The sequence below is a fragment of the Squalius cephalus genome, assembly GCF_949319135.1.
Source record: "Squalius cephalus genome assembly, chromosome: 24".
NCBI classification, from domain to species: domain Eukaryota; kingdom Metazoa; phylum Chordata; class Actinopteri; order Cypriniformes; family Leuciscidae; genus Squalius; species Squalius cephalus.
The window spans coordinates 14,835,778-14,859,191 of record NC_137145.1 but is presented as its reverse complement, the minus strand read 5'-3'; the positions used below and the strand labels follow the sequence as shown (position 1 = coordinate 14,859,191).

The following is a 23,414-nucleotide window of genomic DNA, read 5'->3' as shown; positions in this document are numbered from 1 at the left end:
CAAAACAGGACATCAGTCAAGTATAAAAGACACAAAGTCCATTTTTGCAAACTTTTCAAATTTTATCTGGCGGGTTCTTGTACATTTGTCGGTCAAAGGTTTGGTCAAAGCCAGGAGCAAAGGCTAACATCATGAGTTTCCAGTTTCAAAATCTGTCTTAATGATCTTTACATATATACAATCATTCATACACTACAATACTACAAAGCAGCCTAAAATATTGATTGTACATAAATATGGTAACATTTATAACCCTTTCATTCTGCAATGCTAAACTAGGCTGACTAATGGAGTGACCATTTCAATACCAAACAGAAATCAAAATAAAATCAACAATATAATATCCAGGTTTAGTGTTGAGGAGGTCTAAATTTAAAATCCTATTGCTCTGGAACAAATGTCTTTCACTTCATGGATCAGTTCAGTCTCTATGGTTTGAGATGGAATCCTTTTCTCCAGCTCTCAACAAGAAAATAATCACACACAGCGCCGTCTCTTCTGCCGGACAATTGTACAGGATGTAAAAAACGAACAAAATAATTGGTATAAAAAACATCTGACACATTTTTCTTCTTCTGAGGTGACAGAGTGGCCTTTACAAAACAAAATGTAAAAGGCAATTAAAAAAAAAAAAAAACCTTCACTAAGTTATACGACATTCAAACTAAATTTCAAGCATTCTTTAACATTCTTGAGTAACCTTTCTCTTTTTTCCTAGAAACAATATTTTCCTACACTACTACCCATGTAGTGTTTTACTGAAGCATTGAACAGGAATGAATCACAATGCATGGAAATGTACAACTAATATGTCATCAGACCTGCCATGCAAAAACACACAGGGAATAGCCAATACAGGCATCCATGGGAATACACTTTCTAGAAACATCTTCAGTATTGCTTCGTCTCAAGCTTAGAAAGATTTAGTGCAATGTCCAAAAGTACTGAACATTAGATCATAGTCGTTATTTCAGTCTTATGCAATGAAATAAAAAACGAAACTAGACTGACATAAACTAATCTGACAGTCTGCATTTAACCCCATTATCACTGCATCAAGGCTATCGCATACTGTAGATATTTTAGATGAAAAAGGATGTAGTGAAAACCCAGTAAGACTCATCTGATTATACCAACACATCACAAATAAAAAAAGCAATTATTTTGAAATATTAATTTTTTAAAATATATTTGATTTTGTACAACATTTCCTGTGAACATTGAAGGTTAAAGAAATAATATATTAGTAGTACTGTGACATAAAGCAAAAAATGCTACTATGATATTAATCAGTATATAAATCTTTCATTGGGGAAAAAAATATTTTGTTTTGCTAAAAAAAAGGCAAATAAAGGCTTTAATAAACTGGGTGCATCAGAACCAATTTCTAAGGTGGAGAATATTAGGGCTTTGCTGATGCTAACAGAACACAACTCAATACATAAACTCTAGTGCACATTTCATTAGATAAATAGGCAGATAATAGTGGGCATTAATCACTGGCCCAATCATTAATACAATTCATACATACGCTTCCTTGATTAACTGCTGATTATTAACTTAAAATGATTGTAACAAACCTATAAACATACAGTATTCTGAATTGGTACATAATACCACAATAAACTATAATTGTCAAAATAAAATAAAAATGACACTCCTCTCCCTTCAAGAAAATAATCATGTTTCAACTATCCAAAGCTGTAAAGCAAATGTAACAGTATTGACAAGAGACAGTGATATTTAGATTCATCTTCCATTCTGGGCTTCGTTAAAATGCGCAGGAAACTGCACCCACATCAGCTGAAATTCAATCCATAACATATGTCAAAGAATTATTCATTTGAGGCAAAATAGCTTAAAATGAGCAGCTCATTTTAAGATATTAAATGTAATATTTCATGTATTGCAAAGAGAGACAACTGGACAAGCATTGATTCAACAGTACTCTCATGGCCTAGTAAACATACAAGGATGCAATACTAATATCAGATAAACTCATATCTGGATTTTAGCCAAAAAAAAATCTATTTAGTTAGACCCACCAACACTGAACACTGAAAGCTCTGTGATGGGAATGATATGAATCCCCCATCAGCTACAATACCAAATCTACAATACAGAAAAAAAGGGACAAAATAAAACACTTTTCACAGAAAAACAAAAGGAAAATGTTCCTTAAAATGTGTTCACTGACAGAGAGAAAGTGTGTGTGACGACTTTGAGTAATATTGAGGGGGGAAAAAAAATAGTTGTTCTGACTGACATATCAGAAGGATTGTTTCAGTCGGTTTAATGATATTTACAGGGATGAAGCTTAAACCGATACCTTTGACATTTGATTGGACACTTTGGGACTGGTTACATACCAGAGGTGACTATTCAGACACTTGACAGTCTCAGAGCAAGAATAGGAGGAGAAGAATCAAGGAAGAGAAGTGTAGAGAGAGTTAATGGAAAGAGGCTCTGTTGTAGCCCCGTCTCTGCTAGCATCTCAGATTGCTGGTCTCTTGTGGTCCTACTGTGTTTCTCTGATTGGCTAAAGACATATATCAGGAAATCAGGGGTGAATGGGCACTTTCACTGTTCTTCCAGCCAAGACGGTTTGTCGGCCCCTGGTGGTTTGAGTTTAATGTTGAACTGCTTGAGGGTCTGTTCCAACTGCTGCTGGTTTCCAGCAAAGTAGGCAGAGATGGCATTATGGAACAGCAGAAGTTGCTTGTGCATCACTTTTACCTGTGAGATAGATACACAAACACACCATGTTAGATGACAAGACAGAGACAACAGATAGCTCAAGGGCTGCTTAAAGGGATAGTTCACCAAAAAATTAAAATGACCCCATGATTTGCTCACCCTCAAGCCATCCTAGGTGTATATGACTTTCTTATTAAAAAATATCCTGGCTCTTCTAAGCTTTATAATGGCAGTGAATGGGTGTTGATATTTTGAATCCCAAAAAAGTGCATTTATCCATCATAAAGGTACTCAACACGGCTCAGGGGGTTAATAAAGGCCTTCTGAAGAGAAGTGATGCGTTTAGGTAAGAAAAATATCCATATTTAAAACTTTATAAACTAAAATAACAAGTTTCCGACAGACGGCCGTACTTATTGATTTACCGTGTGGAGCCGTGTGGTGTACCTTTATGATGGATGAATGCACTTTTTTGGACTTCAAAATATCAACACCCCTTCACTGCCATTATAAAGCTTGGAAGAGCCAGGACATTTTTTAATAAATCTCCGATTGTATTTGTCTGAAAGAAGAAAGTCATATACATCTAGGATGACTTGAGGGTGAGTAAATCATGGGTTAATTTTCATTTTTTGGTTAACTATCCCTTTAAGTGGCTTAAAGAGGAAGTTATGTAGGTGGTCATGCACCTTATTTTCTTCCAGGAACTTGAGCTTGATGGTGACATCATTGCGAAGACGTTCATATTTGTCCTTGTGGATCTGGTACTGCTGCTGAGCAGCCTCGATACGAGCCATGGTAACAGCATCCCGCGGGCCCAAGTTCAACTCCTCTAGATCTGCTCTGTACGCATCAAACTCTAGCCTACAGGACATCAGAGAAAAATCATTAAAAAAAGGGCACATACAACATTTAATACTTTTTATACAATGTGATGCCCAAAGTTGAAAGTTATTTATGGTGAGATCTGTTTACACTTGGTGCTAAGATGTGTTTTGGTCGATCGGATCACAAGTGAACGACGCTAAATACAGGTGTAAACGGGGTCTAAAACATTTTGAGCTTAACCACTTTCGACCACTTCCAGAGCGCGTTTTCGACCAGATTGCTTTCGTAGTGTAAACACTTATGTAGTTGAATGTGTTCGAACAGCCACAAAAGATCGCCTACTGACCTAACGTGCAAACATTATGGGAAGCGCGCTAGCCAGATGGGATTTAAACTTTGTCGGTTGAAGACCCAAGTTTGGTTTGAAGACGAAAAACGTACCAAGCACAATGTTCTCTCCCCATTCCTGATTTCTAACTCACACTCACTGCGTTCGCGTAGTCTTGCGGCTGTCGCAGCAGAAACAAAAGCTGCTGGTCTCTGTATGTTTTTGCAAATAACTGTGATAGAGGATATGCTTCTTCCTTTTTTATTTTCAATCAAAAGACTGAGTGAGAGGGCCAGCCAGTGTCAGTGCCTGTTGGTGTATCACTCTGAGTCCATTCAATACCATCTCTTCTGCACGTGCAGCAATATTCGATACTAACCCAGACAACTCTAACGTATACTTACCCTCTCAACGTCCAGTTGCATCAGAGGCTTATTAACTTAAAACACAATTTAAGTGCTTGAAGTCCTGACAGAAAGTACTGCCCAGTGCCATTTCATATTGCAGAGAATTTAATCACTTTAAGCACCTTAAAGAATTTTTTTTTTGCTGAAGTAGCTTTTACCTGGCATTCTCATACATCTTGATAGTCATCAGTGTGTCTTCCATCGTTTTGTTCACCAGTGTGTTGATACTGGACACAAAGAAGTTGATGGCACCGAGCAGAGTCTCTCCATTCTTGCACAACAACTTCTGTGTTTCTGCATTGTATCCAAACTCATCCTGTGTGTAAACGGTAGACTATTGTGAGTGTGACTATTTGACTCTATTGCATTGTTGTTATTTTAACTAAAATGAACAATTATTAAAAACATTTTAATTGAAGTGAAGCTAAAATAACATAAAATATACATTTTAGATAAAAAACTTTATGAAAATTAGACATGTTGGCTTGGCAAATAAGTTTAAGTTGAAGCACTAAAATTGTTGTAAACTGAAGTAAAAAATAAAGATAAATAACTAATAAAAATGACAAAATACTAAAACATATATTGATGTCTCAACCACCCTAATTATGAAAGTTCTGTTTAATATGACATTCCAACATTTTATTATGCAAGTTTAGTTGCTTTGCTTTCAAATTACGTCACATATGGATGTATCTTAGGTATATATATGGCCAATGGCGATATATATATATATTTGGCAGTATGTCTGTAGAGTGTTGACTGCTCAATTGTTTAACTAGTCTTAGACAATCCATCCAGCAATGTTAGAGACATTCTTGACTGGTCTGGTGTAGAAGTAGCAAAACACAAAAGCTAAAGTAAACTGTGTTCTTGATGACATAGTTTTTTCTGTCTGTAAGCACTAGTTATTTTTAACACTGACAGTTTGAAAATACATGAGTAGGTTTACACCAGTCCCATAATTTTGCATGGCAGGCACAACAAATATCATAAATCTTAAGATGACCGTGCCGTCTCACCCGGAGTTCTGGAGACTTCTGACTGAGGTCGGCAAAAGTGTCTCCAAGGGCGTGCTGCGTCTGCACCATGCTGTAAAAGTGGTTGGTTAGCGCTCGCGCTAAATGCAGCACACTCTCGTACTTCCGTTTGGTTTCCCGCAGAACCTCGATCTGAGCCTCCAGCTCCAAATCCACAGTACGTGAGCCTCGGCCAAACCTCTCAGAGATCATCTGTTTGGTGCACTAAGGGAGAGAACCATAAATACAAAAGGCTTCAAAATTGGAGTGGCTAACAGCACATAACATCTAAAATAGAAAAAATAAAAAGTTAATTGACAAGCCTTGTATGTGTTCAGGCCCCATTTCTTCACGATGTCAAATTTCTCCACAGCAATGCCTCTTGTGGCCTCTTCTGCTGTCATGGAGGAATTGCTACTGGTGTGATGCATGTTGGACCCTGATACACAGAAATTGCTTACAGTGAGTCTCCAATTACACACACATACACTGTCTACATACAATGTCTAGTCTTCCACAATAATATACACATTTGCAGATATGGTGGCCATCATTAATTGCATCAGAAAGACAGACAGACAGACTGACAGTGTATCAGCTGTATGTGAAACAGATGAGATGAGAGAATAAATAAATGTGTTTTATTAAATAGGGGGAAAATGTTGTCAAAGAGCACTTAAATGATCCAGCACCGTTTGGGATACCTGGGATACAGGGGATGTCATCTGATTGGCTGGCTATTCGGCAGGCTGCAATTTGGCTTGGGGTAATGCTAACACCCCTGGACTTCATTCGCAGGTCTGGAGGGGGTCATGGCCAGGAATAGCAGGGGATGTTGGGGGTATATACAGTTATGGGGAAGAGGGAGTGAGTGGTGGATATGTTAAAAAGTTATTTAGCCAATTGGGAAAATTACGTTTTACAATGGAATGGATTGCACCACATGAGAGTGAAGTGTATAGAATAATGCCAGTGCAAATGTGTGTGAATGTGAAGGAAGATGGAGGAATGGGAAAGGGGAAAAAAGGGAGGGTGAGAGAGAGAAGGTGATAAAAGTAACGAGATGAAATGAACACGGGAAAGCACATGACTGATATTTTGTTAAATCTGCTGCCTCATGACAAACAGATGGAAAAAATTTACAGTTCACTCAAAAACACACAACTGTTATTTTAAGCCCCAATATGCCAGATAATTTATTTTTAGTGTTCATTTTTTACACAGAAACAATGTGACTAGGAGTATCAGACAGTAACTGTTCTGAAAGTTTCCAAACATACTTTACACCCAGCCATTGTGCAGCAGATTTTTCTAATCATTTCCTCGACAAAGTCAGCTAGATTAAAGACAGATTAAAGTTTCAAAACTAATTTCCGAAGTAAAATGACAAAAGATTCATCATTACAAAGTTTCTGCCAGAGAAAAAAAGCAACCTTAACCCAGGGTAGAAAGAAGAGAAATAAAAATACAGCCTGTTTCAATCTGCTTGGAGAGAAAATAAAGGCCAGAAAAACAGAAGTGATTAAATTTATTCGTGCAGAACAGCATCCTATGCCCTAGGAAAAGACAAAATGACTTAGAAAAGGCCAATTATACAAGGCATCATGGGAAGGTGGAAAAAGAGAAATAAGTGAGATCGGGTACGAATGAGGGATGAATGACCTTGCCCTTCATTTGGAATGCGTCTGTTGCCTAGAAAGTCAGTGTTAAGACGGATTGCAGGGCCTGAGAAAGGGTAAAAGAGAAAGAAGGTCCTCACTGAATCAGAAGGGAATAAATTTACACTGATATTAAGGCCCCAGGTGATCGCCTTACAATCAGATCTACAACATATCCTGTCCAGACAAGTCATTTTGTTAGATACATGCAACTAAATTAAAATAAAATCAAAAGCAGTCCGTTTTGGTTAGAATACTTTGCAAAAGTTAGCCTAATTTTTCATTACAGAGGACACTCATTTAAAGGGGACCTTTTATGCCCCTTTTTACAAGATGTAATAGAAGTCTCCGTTGTCCCCAGAATGTGTCTGAAGTTTCAGCTCAAAGTACCCCACAGATCATTTATTATACCATGTTGTAAATGCCCATTTTTAGCAGAAGGAAAAGCATGCTGTTTTCGTGAATGTATCTTTAAATGCAAATGAGCTGCTGCTCCCTACCCCGCATTTCAGAAGAGGGCGGAGCCTTTACAGCTCTTGCCACAGATACTCCGCCAAAAACTAAAACATCTGTTTGGTTTTGATTATCATCTCTATCACGGTCACGCTCACGTGACATTGAAGTTCGTCATCATCATGAAAGTTGTTTTAAAGCTATTTCATAATATACAGTAGTTAACATTTGAAGTGGATCAAAAAAGTTAATCAAAGTTGTCCTAAGACAAGAACTGGTATTGTTCAAAATTCATGTATAACTTTGATGAAAGGTTTTGATCCACTTCAAATGTTGACTACTGTATATAAAGCCATATAGGTTTTGAGCGCACATACCCAAAGTACGCGCACAGAAAGCTGGATGTCAGACGGCGCGTCCCATGAGTATTAAACTAAGTTCTCTTTCATCTTATTGCACTTAAACTGTCAAATACACACACAGTTATGTCAAAAACTAAAATTCCACATAAACATAAATAAACAAAAAAAGTTCACAAAAACACAACTGTTTTTTGAAACCCCAATATGCCTGATCATTTATTTTTAGTGTTCATTAACACAGAAACAGAGTGTGACTAGGAGTATCAGACTAGTAACAGTAACTGATCTGAAAGTTTCCAAACATACTTTACACCCAGTCATTTTCTAAACATTTCCTCTGCAAAGTCAGCAAGATTAAAGCCAGATTAAAGTTTCAAACTGATTTCCGAAACAAAATGACAAAAGATTCATCATTACAAAGTTCCTGCTAGTAAAAAAATCAACCTTAACCGTGGAAGAAAGAAGAGGAAAAAAGTGCAGCCCGTTCCAATTCAATTCAAGTCACCTTTATTTATATAGCGCTTTTTACAATACAGCTTTACAGTGATAACAGGAAAATAATGCAACAAAGTTTGTTTCTGCTGTACAGCAGATCTAGAAGAAAACAGCGTCATTGTCCAGCTTAAAGGGGTGGTATAATGCCCTTTTCACAAGATGTAAAATAAATCTCTGATGTCCCCAGAGTGTGTATGTGAAGTTTTAGCTCAAAATACCCCACAGATATTTGTTAAAATTGTCACTTTTTGAGGGTGAACAAAAAAACTGTCTCTTTAAATGCAAATGAGCTGCTGCTCCCGGCACAGAGGGCGGAGCTTTAACAGCTCGTTCTTAGCAGCTTCGATTACCTCACGCAGACATGCACTGAAAATTTCAAAAACATTTAGCCTTTTATGTTCAAACCGGTCTTGATAATCTATAAATCGTGTATGTAAATTTTTAAAAGAATATATCTTCCTTTGCTTTGAACTTTGAGCATCATAAATTTGCAGATTTTGTTTATGCTCAAACAGCAACATTACACACCAACTAAATTTAGAAAAGTGAAATCATAATCAACCACCCCTTTAAGTAAGTTCAGTAATGGTTAATTTATTTTGTAAAAAAGTTATTCATTTAGTTCATATATATATAGCTGCTCTGGAGAAAACAGTGATGTCATCGTCCAGCTCAGTTCAGTTCTCATATAATGGCGTCAATGCAGGCAGATCAATAATATTGTTGAATATTAAATGTGCTTAGAGAGAAATTAAAAGCCAGAAAAACAGAAGTGATTAAATTTATTTCTGCAGAACAGCATCCAGCAGAACACATTTATGTTCAAAAGTGAATTTAGCATAACAGGTACCCTTTAAAAAAAAAAAAAATTCTAAAACTAAAGGATATCTGAGGATCTGTGGCCTTTTTCACTCTGGTTAATGTCAAACTTTAAAGCCATTAAGAATGACTCACACACTACCTATACACACAATGACCAATGCCAGAGGCCCTGGCTCTCATTTGGATTGCACCATAGGAAAGAAAGGACCGGAAAACTCAGCAAGGAAAATATGCAAACCATATTGTACAATTCCAACTTCTTCTCCACAAAAAATATGTATGTGTTTGCATCTGAGAGTACAAATGTCAGCCAAGTCATTTCAAACATGGTAAATGCCACCAATTTAAAAAAAAGAAAAGTCAATGTATGTTTGAGGTCAAGTGAATCTAAAGCCAGCCTAATTACTGGAATTTCTTTGTATATGCAGTTTTACATATTGCTAGGTGAGACTGTATTTTACGTGTTCACTGCAGAAGTAGCAAAATGGGTTTTGGAAGAAGATTTGAAGAACAGTGAAGAGTTAAAGAATGACAGGATTTCTTATACCTTTGATAGAGCTGGTTGGAATGATGCCTTCCGTCGTACCTCCATAACCACCTGAAACGATGCTGGTTTCATTCAGGTTGGGCCCGGATACCATGACCTGTTGCAAGTCCTACAGACATGGAAACAGAGAAAAGAAGAGATTTTAAGTATTCAAATTGGCGACCTAAAAATTATTTTGTCATGTAGTGAGCCATTTGTGTAAGTTCTACACACACAAACATAGGCAAACGTTGTTAATTGTTAGAAGGAACATTTTAGGGTTAGAATCACATGGGACCTAGAATTAATAAGAATCATGTGTCTGTGAGACATAACAAAATTCATATGTAACTTCCTGTGAAAACAAACCCTCTGAAAAATCCATGCGTTTCCTTGTTGTAGTAAAGGAATTTGACACCAAAGCTTACCAGGCAATTACAGCACAAGGAAGGAAACAGTCTGAACAGTTATCTGAAACAAGTCACATTAGTGACTATAAAACAGTCAACAACCCACACCAAAGCATACATGTTATCTGAGACCATAAACTACAAAACAGAGCCTTCTTACAAATAAACAACAAATCCGCATTGATTTGATCAAATAATTGTTTTTATGTGTTAAACAATCACAATATTAAGTCAACTTTCTTAAAAAGTGCACTATGTAACTTTTTTTTGTAAAAAAAAATAAAGAAACAAAAAATAAAGTTGTAAATAGTCCATACACCATCAATCCTTCTTCAAAAAAGTGTTTTTGTCTTACTTTTAGACAACTAGCAAGGAAGGTTGACGACATGGAGCACGGTAAATCTCAAACCTCTGGGGAATCAACCATTTTAAACAAACGCCGAACAGAGGAGCTTCTGCTTGCAAAAAGAGAACTTTTTGAGTTTTATTTTAGCTTGTAATAATACAAGAATCAACATTGGCCTGGCTTTTTGGAGATGGCCAGAACTGAGGGATTTGAAATGTTGTAAAAGTGACACGGAGATTGCGTTTTTATATATTTTATTGAACTGATAAATTGGCATAATGTAGCTCTCTAACAGACAGAGTTCATTGTAAAGAATTATCTATTGTGAAGGGTCATTTCATTATGTTGTTGTAAAGCTGTGCTGGAATTTATTTTCAAGGAAGTACCGTGTCTATTAATGGGTAAAGCTACTGTAACATCTTAAGCAAGTCAGCTTGAGATCCTTTCCATCTAAACTGCTTATATCTCTTAAGCCTAGTAGTGAATGTTTTATGAGCGGTAGGATAACCATATTCATTCGCAAAGTCACGCAGAGCTGAAGCACAACCAAAACAATGTCCTTCCGCAAAATACATTCAGTTTTGTTTTTTAACCGCTAGAGGGTCAAAAGTTGCATACTGTACCTTTAACTAGTTAAAGGAGAAAGTTAAATTAAATGTAGCATTATTAGGGCTGTCAAAATGAACGCATTAACGCTTTCGATTATTTTTTTCAGTTTAACGCATTAAAAATATTTTATGCAATTAACGGAGCATCCGTTTTTTTATATAGCTAGCGTTACATTATATGATCACTCTTCTTCATGTAAATACTTTTAAAAAACCATTAAAGCGCAATAAGAAACAAACTCAGTGCGGAACTGGCGTGTGCCGGCCGCACGGAGTTCTCTTTCGCGCTTGAACAGACAAAAACACACTAAATTATGCCAAAATGCCCATTTTGTCGAGGATCCTCGTAAGGACAGTCTTAAATGAAGGTAAAGATTTATGAAACTGGGATGCGTGTCAGATCAACGTCATGTGCAGCAGGTCTTAAAGTGACAGGAGCCTAATAAACCTGCTCCTGTCTGTGTCAATGTAAATCAAAGAACAAAAGAAAAAGAGAAAAATCACTCACTGCTCTTGACTGAAAAACTTTTGTAGCTTTGATAAAAATGTATCTATATTAAATGTATAGTTTACGCAGTGAAAACTATGAAGTGTTTGATAACTATTAAATTTTTGTAGCCTATATTTACTACCTGTTAAATCAAATATTTAAAATATACTGACTTTATGTTTCTTTCTACATTAATTTGGCAATTGAATGTGAAATTATTCAAATATAAAAATGTATTAAAAACTTTAATGTAAGGGCGATTAATCATGATTAATTACAAAGAAAATGTGCAATTAATTTGTTTTTTTTATTTTATCGATTGACAGCACTAATTATTATACATTTTAACAAGGGAGGAACAAAGCCCATTTATATAATGGACACTTATGTAATGTACAAGTATATGACAATGTATACAACAAAATATCACTGACAAAATATACAATTTCATTCATTTCCATTGTAAAATAAATGTCAAATGAATGTGTTGTTTTTGCCAGGACATGGGATACATATGCTGGTACACAGTACGCTCTGTACTGTATGCAGTGGCCCCTTTAAATAACAAAACAGAATGAATTATTATAATACAAAATCCACTGAACATACTATATAGAGTTAATAGGTACTAAAAGGTCACTAGCCATTGGTTAATACCACAAAGGGACAAAACAGGATGTTTTTCAAAACAAACAAAATCTGTATAATTTGGATTTGTATCTAACCTCAAACACTGATTAATATGGAGTGACAGAGGCCAAAAAATAATGCATGTGATTTGAAAAACATCCCATTTATTGAGACAAGATTATGGGGAGAACTAAAACCATTTTCTGCTGGAAAGACATACACGTGCAAGCAAACACACACACACACACACACTGCCACCCTTCCCAGTGTTCCTTCTCACCCTGAGGGCTGCGGGACTCCCTACCTTCTCTCTTAAGCTCCACTGAACCTTTGCAGCCTGCACAGACATCAGGGAAGAACATGACAACAAAAAGACAAAAGAAAGAAAACAAACCAAAAATGAAGCACAATGTGAAACAAAAACAAACTTGAAAACAGTGATGATAAAATAATCTATCAAACACAATGGAATCCATATTTTAGGGTCGATTAGCGCCTGTTAATACAACAATGACAGACTTCAAAGCTTGACAATAAGAAAAAATACATTGAGTTACACTACTTTACATAATTTCAGCCCTCATTGAGCACCTCTTCATAAAGTGGGTAGCTAACAGATCCTTGTCACTCCAAACATCAGTGAACAAATGGATGGGGATTACAAAAAAGAAAATGCCACTCTTTCTCTCTCTGGGTAAAGACAAGAACACTTAAAAAGTCTGTTTTCACATTCTGGCTCAATGCTACCGATCTATTTAAAGACCCAATGTAACGCCAAAGTGCCATCTGTCTTTAGCTTTGCCATTATTGCAACTGTGAACATGATCAGCCATGATGAGCTTTTTGAAATGGACTTAACATGAGAATGACAAAAAAATAAAAATATACCTATTTTTAAAACAAATAGCCTTTAGTTCCCTATAGGAATGATTAAACCTCTTAGCAAATATCTCGCTTGTGTTTGCCCAACACGTCTTCTCCCGGATCCAGTGCCACAGTTTAGTTGTCTTACAGAGGTGTGTCTTGTGACAACATTACCACTATTTACAGTGGTTTGAACAATAAGGAGATTTACACTTTGTGCTTGGCTGCATTAGCCTGTTACTCCTGAAACACAAAGACAAGGAAGACACATCCTAGACTTCCAATGAAGTCATTTTTACGAAACAAATGCATATTACTATTACTTAACCTTAAAGGAGAACTCCGGTCAATTTTAACATTGAGCTCATTTTTTTGTACATTTGGAGTGCTGTCAATACAGAGAACAACGACAAAAATCGGTGTTGCCTACACAGAGTTATTCTATTTTTAAAATTTGCACCCTGTTGACTTCAATGGGGCAAGTACTAAACCTGCTTTTAGCCTCTTAACATCCTTGATGTGTCATTACAAGTGCACAGAAAATGTGAGTGATTCCTTCTGAGTGAACACGAGTGGATCTGACTGCAGTAGATGTGAAAGAACTGTATAAAAATTATGTTATTTAAGCCAGCGCAAATACCTGTTTACATCCTGTTTTTCGGTTAAAGTCCAAAGTAGTCGATTGCCGAGTTCACGCGCATAGGTTTAGTTACCTATGATCACGCGCGTGAACTCGGCAATCGACTACTTTGGACTTCAACCGAAAAACAGGATGTAAACAGGTATTTGCGCTGGCTTAAATAACATCATTTTTATTCATATCTTTCACATCTACTGCAGTCAGATACACTCGTGTTCACTCTGAAGGAATCACTCACATTTTCTGTGCACTTGTAATGACACATCAAGGATGTTAAGAGGCTAAAAGCAGGTTTAGTACTTGCCCCATTGAAGTCAACAGGGTGCAAATTTTAAAAATAGAATAACTCGGTGTAGGCAACACCGATTTTTGTCATTGTTCTCTGTATTGACAGCACTCCAAATGTACAAAAAAATGAGCTCAATGTTAAAATTGACCGGAGTTCTCCTTTAATTTGTAACTGCTTATTTCAAATCTCCAAGAAAAAGCTGAAAAATGATGAACTGCAATGTTTGCATCACCTGCTACCTTGAGTTTTTTTCTCATGGCTGATATTGCGAAACAACACTAAACAAACTTGTTAGACAGCTAGATTTCAGACTCTAACAATATATATAAACCTAAACGCTGTGACCAACATTTTGATGCTTTGATACTTTGATTCAGCTTTGCAAACAGAGGAAAAAACTGAATCATTAGGGTGGGTTCAGGTAAACTGGACCACTTTTTGACATTGAAGTCACTATTAAAATGTGGCCCAATGCAGCTGAATCACATGTATCACTCACCTGCTCCAGGCTGTCATCTTCTGCCAGATTCCTAGAGTCCCCATTACTGTTAATAGGAATCTCCATAGTGGCTGCTTTACTCATCATACTCTCCGCCATACTGGAGTGTTGCTGAAAGACAGAGTGAGATAAGGAAAAAAGATAAGAAAATTAAACAGAGAGAGCTTTTCATTATATTACAAAAGGTAGTCCATGACATTTCAGAATAATATATTCATGAATTCACAGCTGCTAATTAACAATGTAGACCAGAACTCACTTCAGACAACAAGCACTAGAGAATAAATTATTATTACAGTCTAACTCACAAGGTCAAAGTGAATGGTAACCAAGGCTGGCCGTCATTCTACATGACACATCCTTTTGTAAAAAAACATGAGGGTGAATAAATGATGACAATGTATGTAAAATATCCCTTTAACTAAAATATTCAAGGTCTTCTATACTCCACATACATTTGGTGGCAACATGGAAAGAAGTTTACACAGGAATGTTCTGTTCAAAAGTAGCCTACTTATCAGATCTGACAGAGCCCAACCCAGTCATTATCATAAAAGGCACTGCAATGGAGTTCAAGGACTAGATCTTTCACTTCAAACCAATTAACCAGGTTAAAAACCCCTGTGAGTTTCTGTACCTCTGTGATATTTCCATTGATACTTGCTTTGGTTACTCCTTCAGAGCTCAATCCTCTCACCCCTGCGGGAGGGGCTTCACTGCAATGAGTGAGCAACTTCTCAAGCAGGCTTTCATTGTTAGCTCACATAAAGCTCCCAAGCTCAGCCTCCTCAATGGGCAGAGGAAAATATAGGAATGCAGGGAGCTATGTAACAATCATGTGACTCATGCAAGTTTGTCTAAGCTTCAGCTTTAGACAGGCGCTCAGAGAGCCGATCTGAGCGGAGACATCATAGCCTGCCTTCACATAAAAGCCATTTAATTCTCCTGAGTGCTGAAGCATGAAATTTAGGAAGGGGAAAAAAGCTAATGGTTCAAGTCTTATCTGTAAACTACAGGAATGGAAAACTAGCATTAATAAATTTGCACTCAGTTGTGATGGCGGTGAGCCAGTGCAAGTGCTCCTTTACTATAATGAAGGAAAGGAGGGGATAGGACTGTGGTCATGGGATGTGGGATGTTGTGACCTTACTGAAGACATTCAAATAAGCACCGTTTACTTAGCGTAATGAAATTGTGGCAATGTCATTACGAGAGAAAACTATTCAATTTGTGGCTTGCAGTATGACCCTTGCTTTACCAGCTACCTGTTGATGTGAATTACATTCTCTCTTACTGTGCAGCTGCACATTTGAATGATCCAGTCAATGAAGAAATGCTATTATTTAGAAGGACATCTGGGATCAATTTGGTTGACATGTCAGTAACCCATTGTCAAATATGCAAACTCTCAATTACAGCTCATCTGATGGATACATGCATGTGTGGAAGCAACTGCCTAGCAATTCCCTAGCAACCACCCAGAATACCTTAGAAACCGCCCAGAACACCATAGCAACCACCTAGTAAAACCCTAGCAACCGTGCCGAATTTTTCCACTGCAAGCACCACTCACATTTTCTTCAGGAAATGTATATTCTAGTTAATTATGTTCCTCTACCTAGCTACGTGGACAGGGTGAACTTATGGAGAACTTTGCAATGGCTTCAAGGATCTACAAAATAATCTGATAGAAAAACAGGCTAGGCCTGTAATTTGACAGCCATGACAACACAACAAAATACATCACTGACTTTGGCCTTTTTTCCTGTGATTTTCCACTGGTTTTGCGGAGGCAGCATGCCATCTAACCAAGGCTGCATCTATGACAACAAGTACAGTACAGACTCAAGCTAGCAGGCCGAGGTGATGTTGCTTCATTAAGCACCTCCCTAAAAATATGTCTCAAGGGACCACAGTGGTAACAAGAGGCTCTTTAAAACAAAACAAGACATATTCCAAATCTACACTAGTGGTGAGGATTTTAATCCAGCCCAGTGAACTATTCTTTCAGTTGTCAGTTCTGCATTATGTCAGTAGGTGGTTACAAGTGTGTTATGAAGAGTCATTAAACCATTCACTCAACCTTGTCAGTCAACAAAAACTATTTTTATCCTTAAATAAAATGTTCATGCTTACAAATCTACTAATAGACTCAAGAGTGTCATAGTCATTTTCCACATAAACAACAAAGCAATTCTATCTCTATTTTGTCAAATGAATGATTCTTCAATACGTCCAACCACATAAATGCTCCTTTACAGCCAGCTCTCAAATGCTATTGGCTCGTGCTATACTTAACCAGCTACTATATAAAACATGAATGCAAACGAAAGTATTGTTAGTACATGGACATGAACGAAAACAATTCGTCTACTTAAGTCTAAACTAGTAGACGAATTGTTTTCTTTAATCTTTAATCTGCCTGCTGTCTAAAGTATATTGGGCTACAACCTGGGCGAACAGGTGGCACATGTGAACGTTGACAGTTGGTTCGTGACATTTTACCTACGACACCATTCACCTCGATAAACAAACAATACCCTCAATTCATAATTTCTATAAAAGCACGAGAGTTATTTATCTACTACGGATATTTATATAATCGACCTTATGGCTCGTTCAACCGTGAAACATTTTATTTCTCAAAACGCATCATTGTCATTATGTGTAAGGTACAGTCAGCTGACTCAAGCATCCACTGTCAAAGTGACGGTCCTTGTCGCCCAAGGGCCTTTTCTTAAAAGAAGCCGCTTTTCATGCATCAAGACAGATAAACACACTTGAACCATAAAATCGCTAAATAAAGCCACATTAATTTTCGCCGTCATATTTCACAACAATGCATGCAGTACATTAATGCTATTTCGATGTCTGCTTACTGCTTAGTGCGATAATGACTGCATAAATAATAAAGATCAATACATAAATGTTATCTTACCTGTGTTTTCTATTCTAGGATTAGCTATTTGACACGCGTGCTGAATATTTTATCCCAGTTCATGCGCAATCAAACACTGACACTTCAAAAAGAGTGAGGAAATTATAAAAGCATGCATTCATTGAGGCTGAATTTATGTTAATTCATAAGCAGGCGGTTTTTCCCATGTTCAACCGATTCCACCATGTCCGGCGGCTTGTTTGTATTATTGGGCGAATCAGCCTCCAGTAGCCCGAAATGCCTTGCGGATCTGACGACAGGCGCCGACCTTCCTTTAGCCGACGTGGAACAAGCAGCAGGCGCGAGGAAGAAGCCATGATGAGAAGGGAAGAGAGGAGGCGATTAATAAAAACCAAACGTACAGAGAAGAAGAAGATGATGATTATTGTTGTTATTATTATTATATAAAAACAGAAAAGAAAAAATATTTTGAGAACTGTTTCTTAAATCTTTTCAGTATCCTACATTTCCTCAGTCTGTCTTGATGTGTTACCTTGTGGGAATTCTTTCAATATTTAGCCTACTTAAAACTATCTGTTTAATGGTTATTGATAACAACAGTAATAGTTAAGACCACATACATAACATAAGAAAACCACTAGATCCAGCAACCAGTAAAATCCTCTGTTTGTCAGAGGGTGGCAGTATAAGCAAAGAACAGGAGACATTTCTCAATAAAAGAGCTAATCGTTTTTGCGTCACTGCAGCTGCCGTTAGACATTCGTATTATCAAAAGTTAATTTACTGTAAAATTTTCTGCTTTAAAACTATATGTATTGTGAAAAAACATTATACGAGATAAATGTGAACTGAATGTAAATGATTATCAATGACATGTAGGCCTAGCTGAAAGGACTTCTAGATATCATAGGACTATTGTTTTGTTTTCCTGGCCCTCAACCATCTTCACCCACAAAAGCATTGAAATGCTGCAGGACTGTAGAGTCGCTTGCCTTGGGGGGACAGCAAAATTTAGCTACAATAATGCAAGGCGCAAAGTTCTATTATTTTAAAGTGGTTGAACCATGTAGATACTGTTTTCTCTGCCAGGCTCCTCTGTCCCATTCTGACTTGTGCTCCTACTTTCTTCATCACTGGTAGGCATACTTGAAGATTCACTGATATGGTTCTAACAACTTTCAATAACAGAACTCATTAGAAATCATAACGTGTTAAAACAGTCTGGTTATTATTTTAAAACGTGTGCAAGCATAATATTCCATTCACTCTATTTCTTTTTCATTCCCATCACCTAGACATACTCTCACAGCTTCTCACTCAAAGTGCCATGAGAATGTCTACAGACCCGAGAGGAGAGTTTGTCTCCAGCGTTGTGGTGGGTCCTGGTGTTTCAGTGTCTCAGCAGGGGGGCTCTGCATTTCATATTAACCTCACTGATAGAATCAAGCAAACAACCATCCAAAACATAAAGGGATATTTTTATGATTATTGATGCAATATGCAATTGCTGGCCTTTTCAACCATGCGTAAATGCATTCCTGCTATAGCTTTGTAAAGCAGCTAACTTAATTTGGCATGTGAAGGCTGTTAACAGGACAACCTGCCATTCTTTAGAGGTGTTTCAGAAGTTTCCCTCAGCTGCCAAATCTAAGCTTTTACTGTTTTTGTTGGTTTATATTTCACCGCACTGTAAAGGCACTTGTGGAGCTTGCACGTATGACTTTTTGTTTAATGAGTAATTTGCACGTACGGTGATGTTGGAAACCTTCCCCACACACAAACTGTGAATACCCACAGTCATTACACACATAAAACAAGCTCCACAAAGAAAAGTGTTTCAAACCTCAGATTAGGCAACAAATATACACTCACCTAAAGGATTATTAGGAACACCATACTAATACTGTGTTTGACCCCCTTTCACCTTCAGAACTGCCTTAATTCTACATGGCATTGATTCAACAAGGTGCTGAAAGCATTCTTTAGAAATGTTGGCCCATATTGATAGGATAGCATCTTGCAGTTGATGGAGATTTGTGGGATGCACATCCAGGGCACGAAGCTCCCGTTCCACCACATCCCAAAGATGCTCTATTGGGTTGAGATCTGATGACTGTGGGGGCCATTTTAGTACAGTGAACTCATTGTCATGTGCAAGAAACCAATTTGAAATGATTCGAGCTTTGTGACATGGTGCATTATCCTGCTGGAAGTAGCCATCAGAGGATGGGTACATGGTGGTCATAAAGGGATGGACATGGTCAGAAACAATGCTCAGGTAGGCCGTGGCATTTAAACAATGCCCAATTGGCACTAAGGGGCCTAAAGTGTGCCAAGAAAACATCCCCCACACCATTACACCACCACCACCAGCCTGCACAGTGGTAACAAGGCATGATGGATCCATGTTCTCATTCTGTTTACGCCAAATTCTGACTCTCCCATCTGAATGTCTCAACAGAAATCGAGACTCATCAGACCAGGCAACATTTTTCCAGTCTTCAACTGTCCAATTTTGGTGAGCTTGTGCAAATTGTAGCCTCTTTTTCCTATTTGTAGTGGAGATGAGTGGTACCCGGTGGGGTCTTCTGCTGTTGTAGCCCATCCGCCTCAAGGTTGTGCGTGTTGTGGCTTCACAAATGCTTTGCTGCATACCTCGGTTGTAACGAGTGGTTATTTCAGTCAAAGTTGCTCTTCTATCAGCTTGAATCAGTCGGCCAATTCTCCTCTGACCTCTAGCATCAACAAGGCATTTTCGCCCAGAGGACTGCCGCATACTGGATGTTTTTACCTTTTCACACCATTCTTTATAAACCCTAGAAATGGTTGTGCGTGAAAATCCCAGTAACTGAGCAGATTGTGAAATACTCAGACCGGCCCGTCTGGCACCAACAACCATGCCACGCTCAAAATTGCTTAAATCACCTTTCTTTCTCATTCTGACATTCAGTTTGGAGTTCAGGAGATTGTCTTGACCTGGACGACACCCCTAAATGCATTGAAGCAACTGCCATGTGATTGGTTGATTAGATAATTGCATTAATGAGAAATTGAACACTTGTTCCTAATAATCCTTTAGGTGAGTGTATATGCAATTTAAAGAAAATCCAATTATTACATTTGCCTGCTTCAGACTATTTACTATTTGGTGACCTGAACTTAATGGTCGAACCCAGACAGCAACATAGTGTCGCCCAGATCCGGCCCACATCTGGTACGCGTGGAATCCACAGATGTGGTCAGGATTTGGACTGACATGTTGCTGTCTGGGAAGAGATGCTTATGTTTTTATTCTGGATCTTTTACAGACAAAGACTTAAATAATAAACATGTTTTACATTTTTTAATTAAAATTTAATTTTGTATATATTTTTAAGAACTTGTCACATGCGTTTTAAAATATATACCTTTTTAGTATTTTGAACCCCCTTATTTGTCAATTACTCTTATATGAACCACTTGGTGGCGCTGTAACCTACATAGATGATGACCTACATGATTACATGAGAATGTATGTTTTGAAAACTAGCCGCCACCTCTCTGTAACCTTGTTCACCTTAAATGGCTGCATTCGTCTTGAGATGTGTGACATGTTTGTGTGTGACTTTTGGTAGTTTGCAGTCGGATGCTCATCATAACAGGTGAAATCCAGCTGCCACACATCAGCACACATCATCATAGCATAATTTGTACTTCTCACGCTGCCAAATTTTTCATGTCCCTCATCATAAAACCTCTAATAAGGTCACTATTAATGGGATCCTGATCAAGCTATTTCTTAAACACAGAGCTGTTCATCCTCTGAATATAATCTGGTTTTGACTAACTCTCTCAACAATGAACTCCGAAAAACAGTTTAGGTCACGGAAGAGACTGGGCAGAAACACATGCGTGAAAAGATTTATTGTTGACATCAGCTGATTATATTTTGCAAACTGTCAAGCATTATTTGAACCTTTTTTTAGTCTTCATGTTTCAAATAATTATGTCTTTGTTTATCTGCGAATGAACAGCTTATTATTTGTGCATGTGATTGGAAAACACTATTGTTACTGTACATGCATAAATCTTTTATCAGTTTGACACAGGCACTGCATTTGATCTAAATTAACTTGTGATTGCAATGAAGATATACACTTAAATTGATCAACGGTGACAGAAGACAATTAAAGACAATTATTATGTTGCAAAAAAACTATTTTAAACAAATTTTCTATTCATCAAAGAATCCTGAAAAAACCCAACAGTTTTCAACATTAACAGTAATAAGATACATTATTAATAACTGAGTACCAATAATAATTGAGCACCAAATAAGCATATTTTAATGATTTTTTGAAGGATCATGTGACACTGAAGATTGGAGTAATGATTCTGAAAATTCAGTTTAGCATCACAGGAATAAATTACAATTGAATATATATTAAAATAGAAAACAGTTCCATTGAATTCTAATAATATTTCACTTTTTTACTGTTTTTACTGTATTATAAACAAATAAATGACAAATTTCAAAAACAAATTATTCCAAACTTCTATCTGGCAGTGTATGTTGAATTGAACCCATGACCTTGGAGTTACTAGCGCCATGCTCTACCAGCTGAGCTACAAGAAGACACATCACACCTTGTGTATGTACTTGATCTCCCCTCAGTGTGGTTCTTGTTACTTGGGTCCGGACCAAAGCGCTGATGACTGATTCCTGGATGCCGAGTACTACGGCAGCCTGTGGGATCAACTCTGGAATGCTGCCTTTACTTGTGAAGAATCCAGAGTCATGTTTATGAGATTAAGTACCAAACTGCACTCCCGGCTCAACGGATGACCCCAACATCCCACCTCGATATCTTTCATGAGGAACCAGATGCCATTTCGGTCTGTGTGTGTATGAACACGGACATACCGGTATGTATTCATATGTGTGTATTTGCACGAAGACGCACAACTAGAAGCAGCTGCTGGAGCCCCTTGCTCTCGGCCCACAGCTCTCGCCCCAAATCACCCTCCAGAGAGCACAGAGACATGGTACATCAGAGGCTGCTGACTGATCCAAACCAGCTCCCACGGGACGCACAGCACCAGTTTGTCTTCGTATGTCAGAGCTGGCTGTTGTTGAACTCCTCTGGCCAAAGTTAAATCAAAAAGTTCTGAGCAAAATATATACTGATAACATTATGTAAATTAATTAGGGAATGTAATTAAATAATACACAGCAGTTAGTTCTGGTCTGGCTTTGTTATTATTAACTAGAATATTATGAATGAATATTAGATGAAAAACTTATAATTAGATAATTAGAAATGTTGATCATTTGAAATAAAATATGTTGAAGTACTAAAATGGCTAAAACTAAAGCTGGAATAAAAATAAAGCTAATAGAAATGTATTTCTAATTTGTTCACTGATCAGTGAGGAACATCACTATATGTTTCTCGGAGATGCTCAATGCTCAGTTCTACTTTGGCTTCTTTTGGAACTATTTTCACTGGTAGAATAAATATAGACTCGTAATATTTTCAAAAATGTCTAGAAGTTTGTTTATTATATGTTAATTGATATAGATCTATAGACATTTAATCATGTTTTTCTGTTAGAAATTGAATTTACAGCATCTAAATAATTTACAGCACCTACTAGGCAATTGCACAAAGCGCCTTCCCACAATTTCCTAAATGAATTCAACTCTCAAGGATGGCTTGAGAAGCTTTCACTTTCACCCATTTAACAGTACATGGTTGCCAAACTGCTGCCAAAAGGCCACAAATACATTGCCAAGGCATCTAAACCGCAAAGTTAAACGAGAAACAGGGCTGTTGTATTTTAGAAGCACTGAACTCTCGCTCGTTCCAAACACCATGAGGTAAAAGTCTCTATGTGGCTTTGCCCTCCACATTTTGAAGTTTTTCTCTGCGAGCATAGCAGGAGAGAGTATTTGCGCATGTGTGTGTGCATCTGTGTTTGTGGGAGATTACTCTGTGACAAAGTGTTCACACGCAACTCAGCAGCCAGCTGCAGAAATTCTGCTTGTTTTCTCCACAGAGCTGTCTCTGCCCAAGGAATCTAAATGTTCCCATTAAATCACCAAACCATATCTGTGGACCAAAATCTAGACCCAAAATGACTTAATTTATCTAAGCCTTTATC

General features: G+C 37.4%; 1 protein-coding gene across 8 annotated transcripts; it reads right to left on the bottom strand.

Moving 5' to 3' along the window:
- Positions 1 to 46: 46 nt before the first annotated feature.
- Positions 47 to 17,561, bottom strand: arfip2b (ADP-ribosylation factor interacting protein 2b). 8 transcript variants are annotated; one of them, XM_079861106.1, is made up of 11 exons: positions 17,310 to 17,561; positions 14,372 to 14,482; positions 12,384 to 12,416; positions 9,617 to 9,725; positions 6,942 to 7,004; positions 5,993 to 6,079; positions 5,603 to 5,718; positions 5,283 to 5,504; positions 4,419 to 4,576; positions 3,387 to 3,561; positions 47 to 2,736 (listed from the first exon to the last, which is right to left on the bottom strand). In XM_079861106.1, the coding sequence occupies exons 2-11, from the start codon at positions 14,468 to 14,470 to the stop codon at positions 2,581 to 2,583; spliced, it is 1,218 nt and encodes a 405-aa protein (XP_079717232.1). In that variant the 5' UTR covers positions 14,471 to 14,482; positions 17,310 to 17,561; the 3' UTR covers positions 47 to 2,580. The 8 variants fall into 8 exon arrangements, with proteins under 8 accessions (XP_079717232.1, XP_079717226.1, XP_079717225.1 ...); XM_079861100.1 differs by lacking the exon at positions 5,993 to 6,079; XM_079861099.1 differs by lacking the exon at positions 5,993 to 6,079 and having other exon boundaries at positions 12,360 to 12,416; positions 17,310 to 17,543.
- Between the last annotated feature and the right edge of the window lie 5,853 nt (positions 17,562 to 23,414).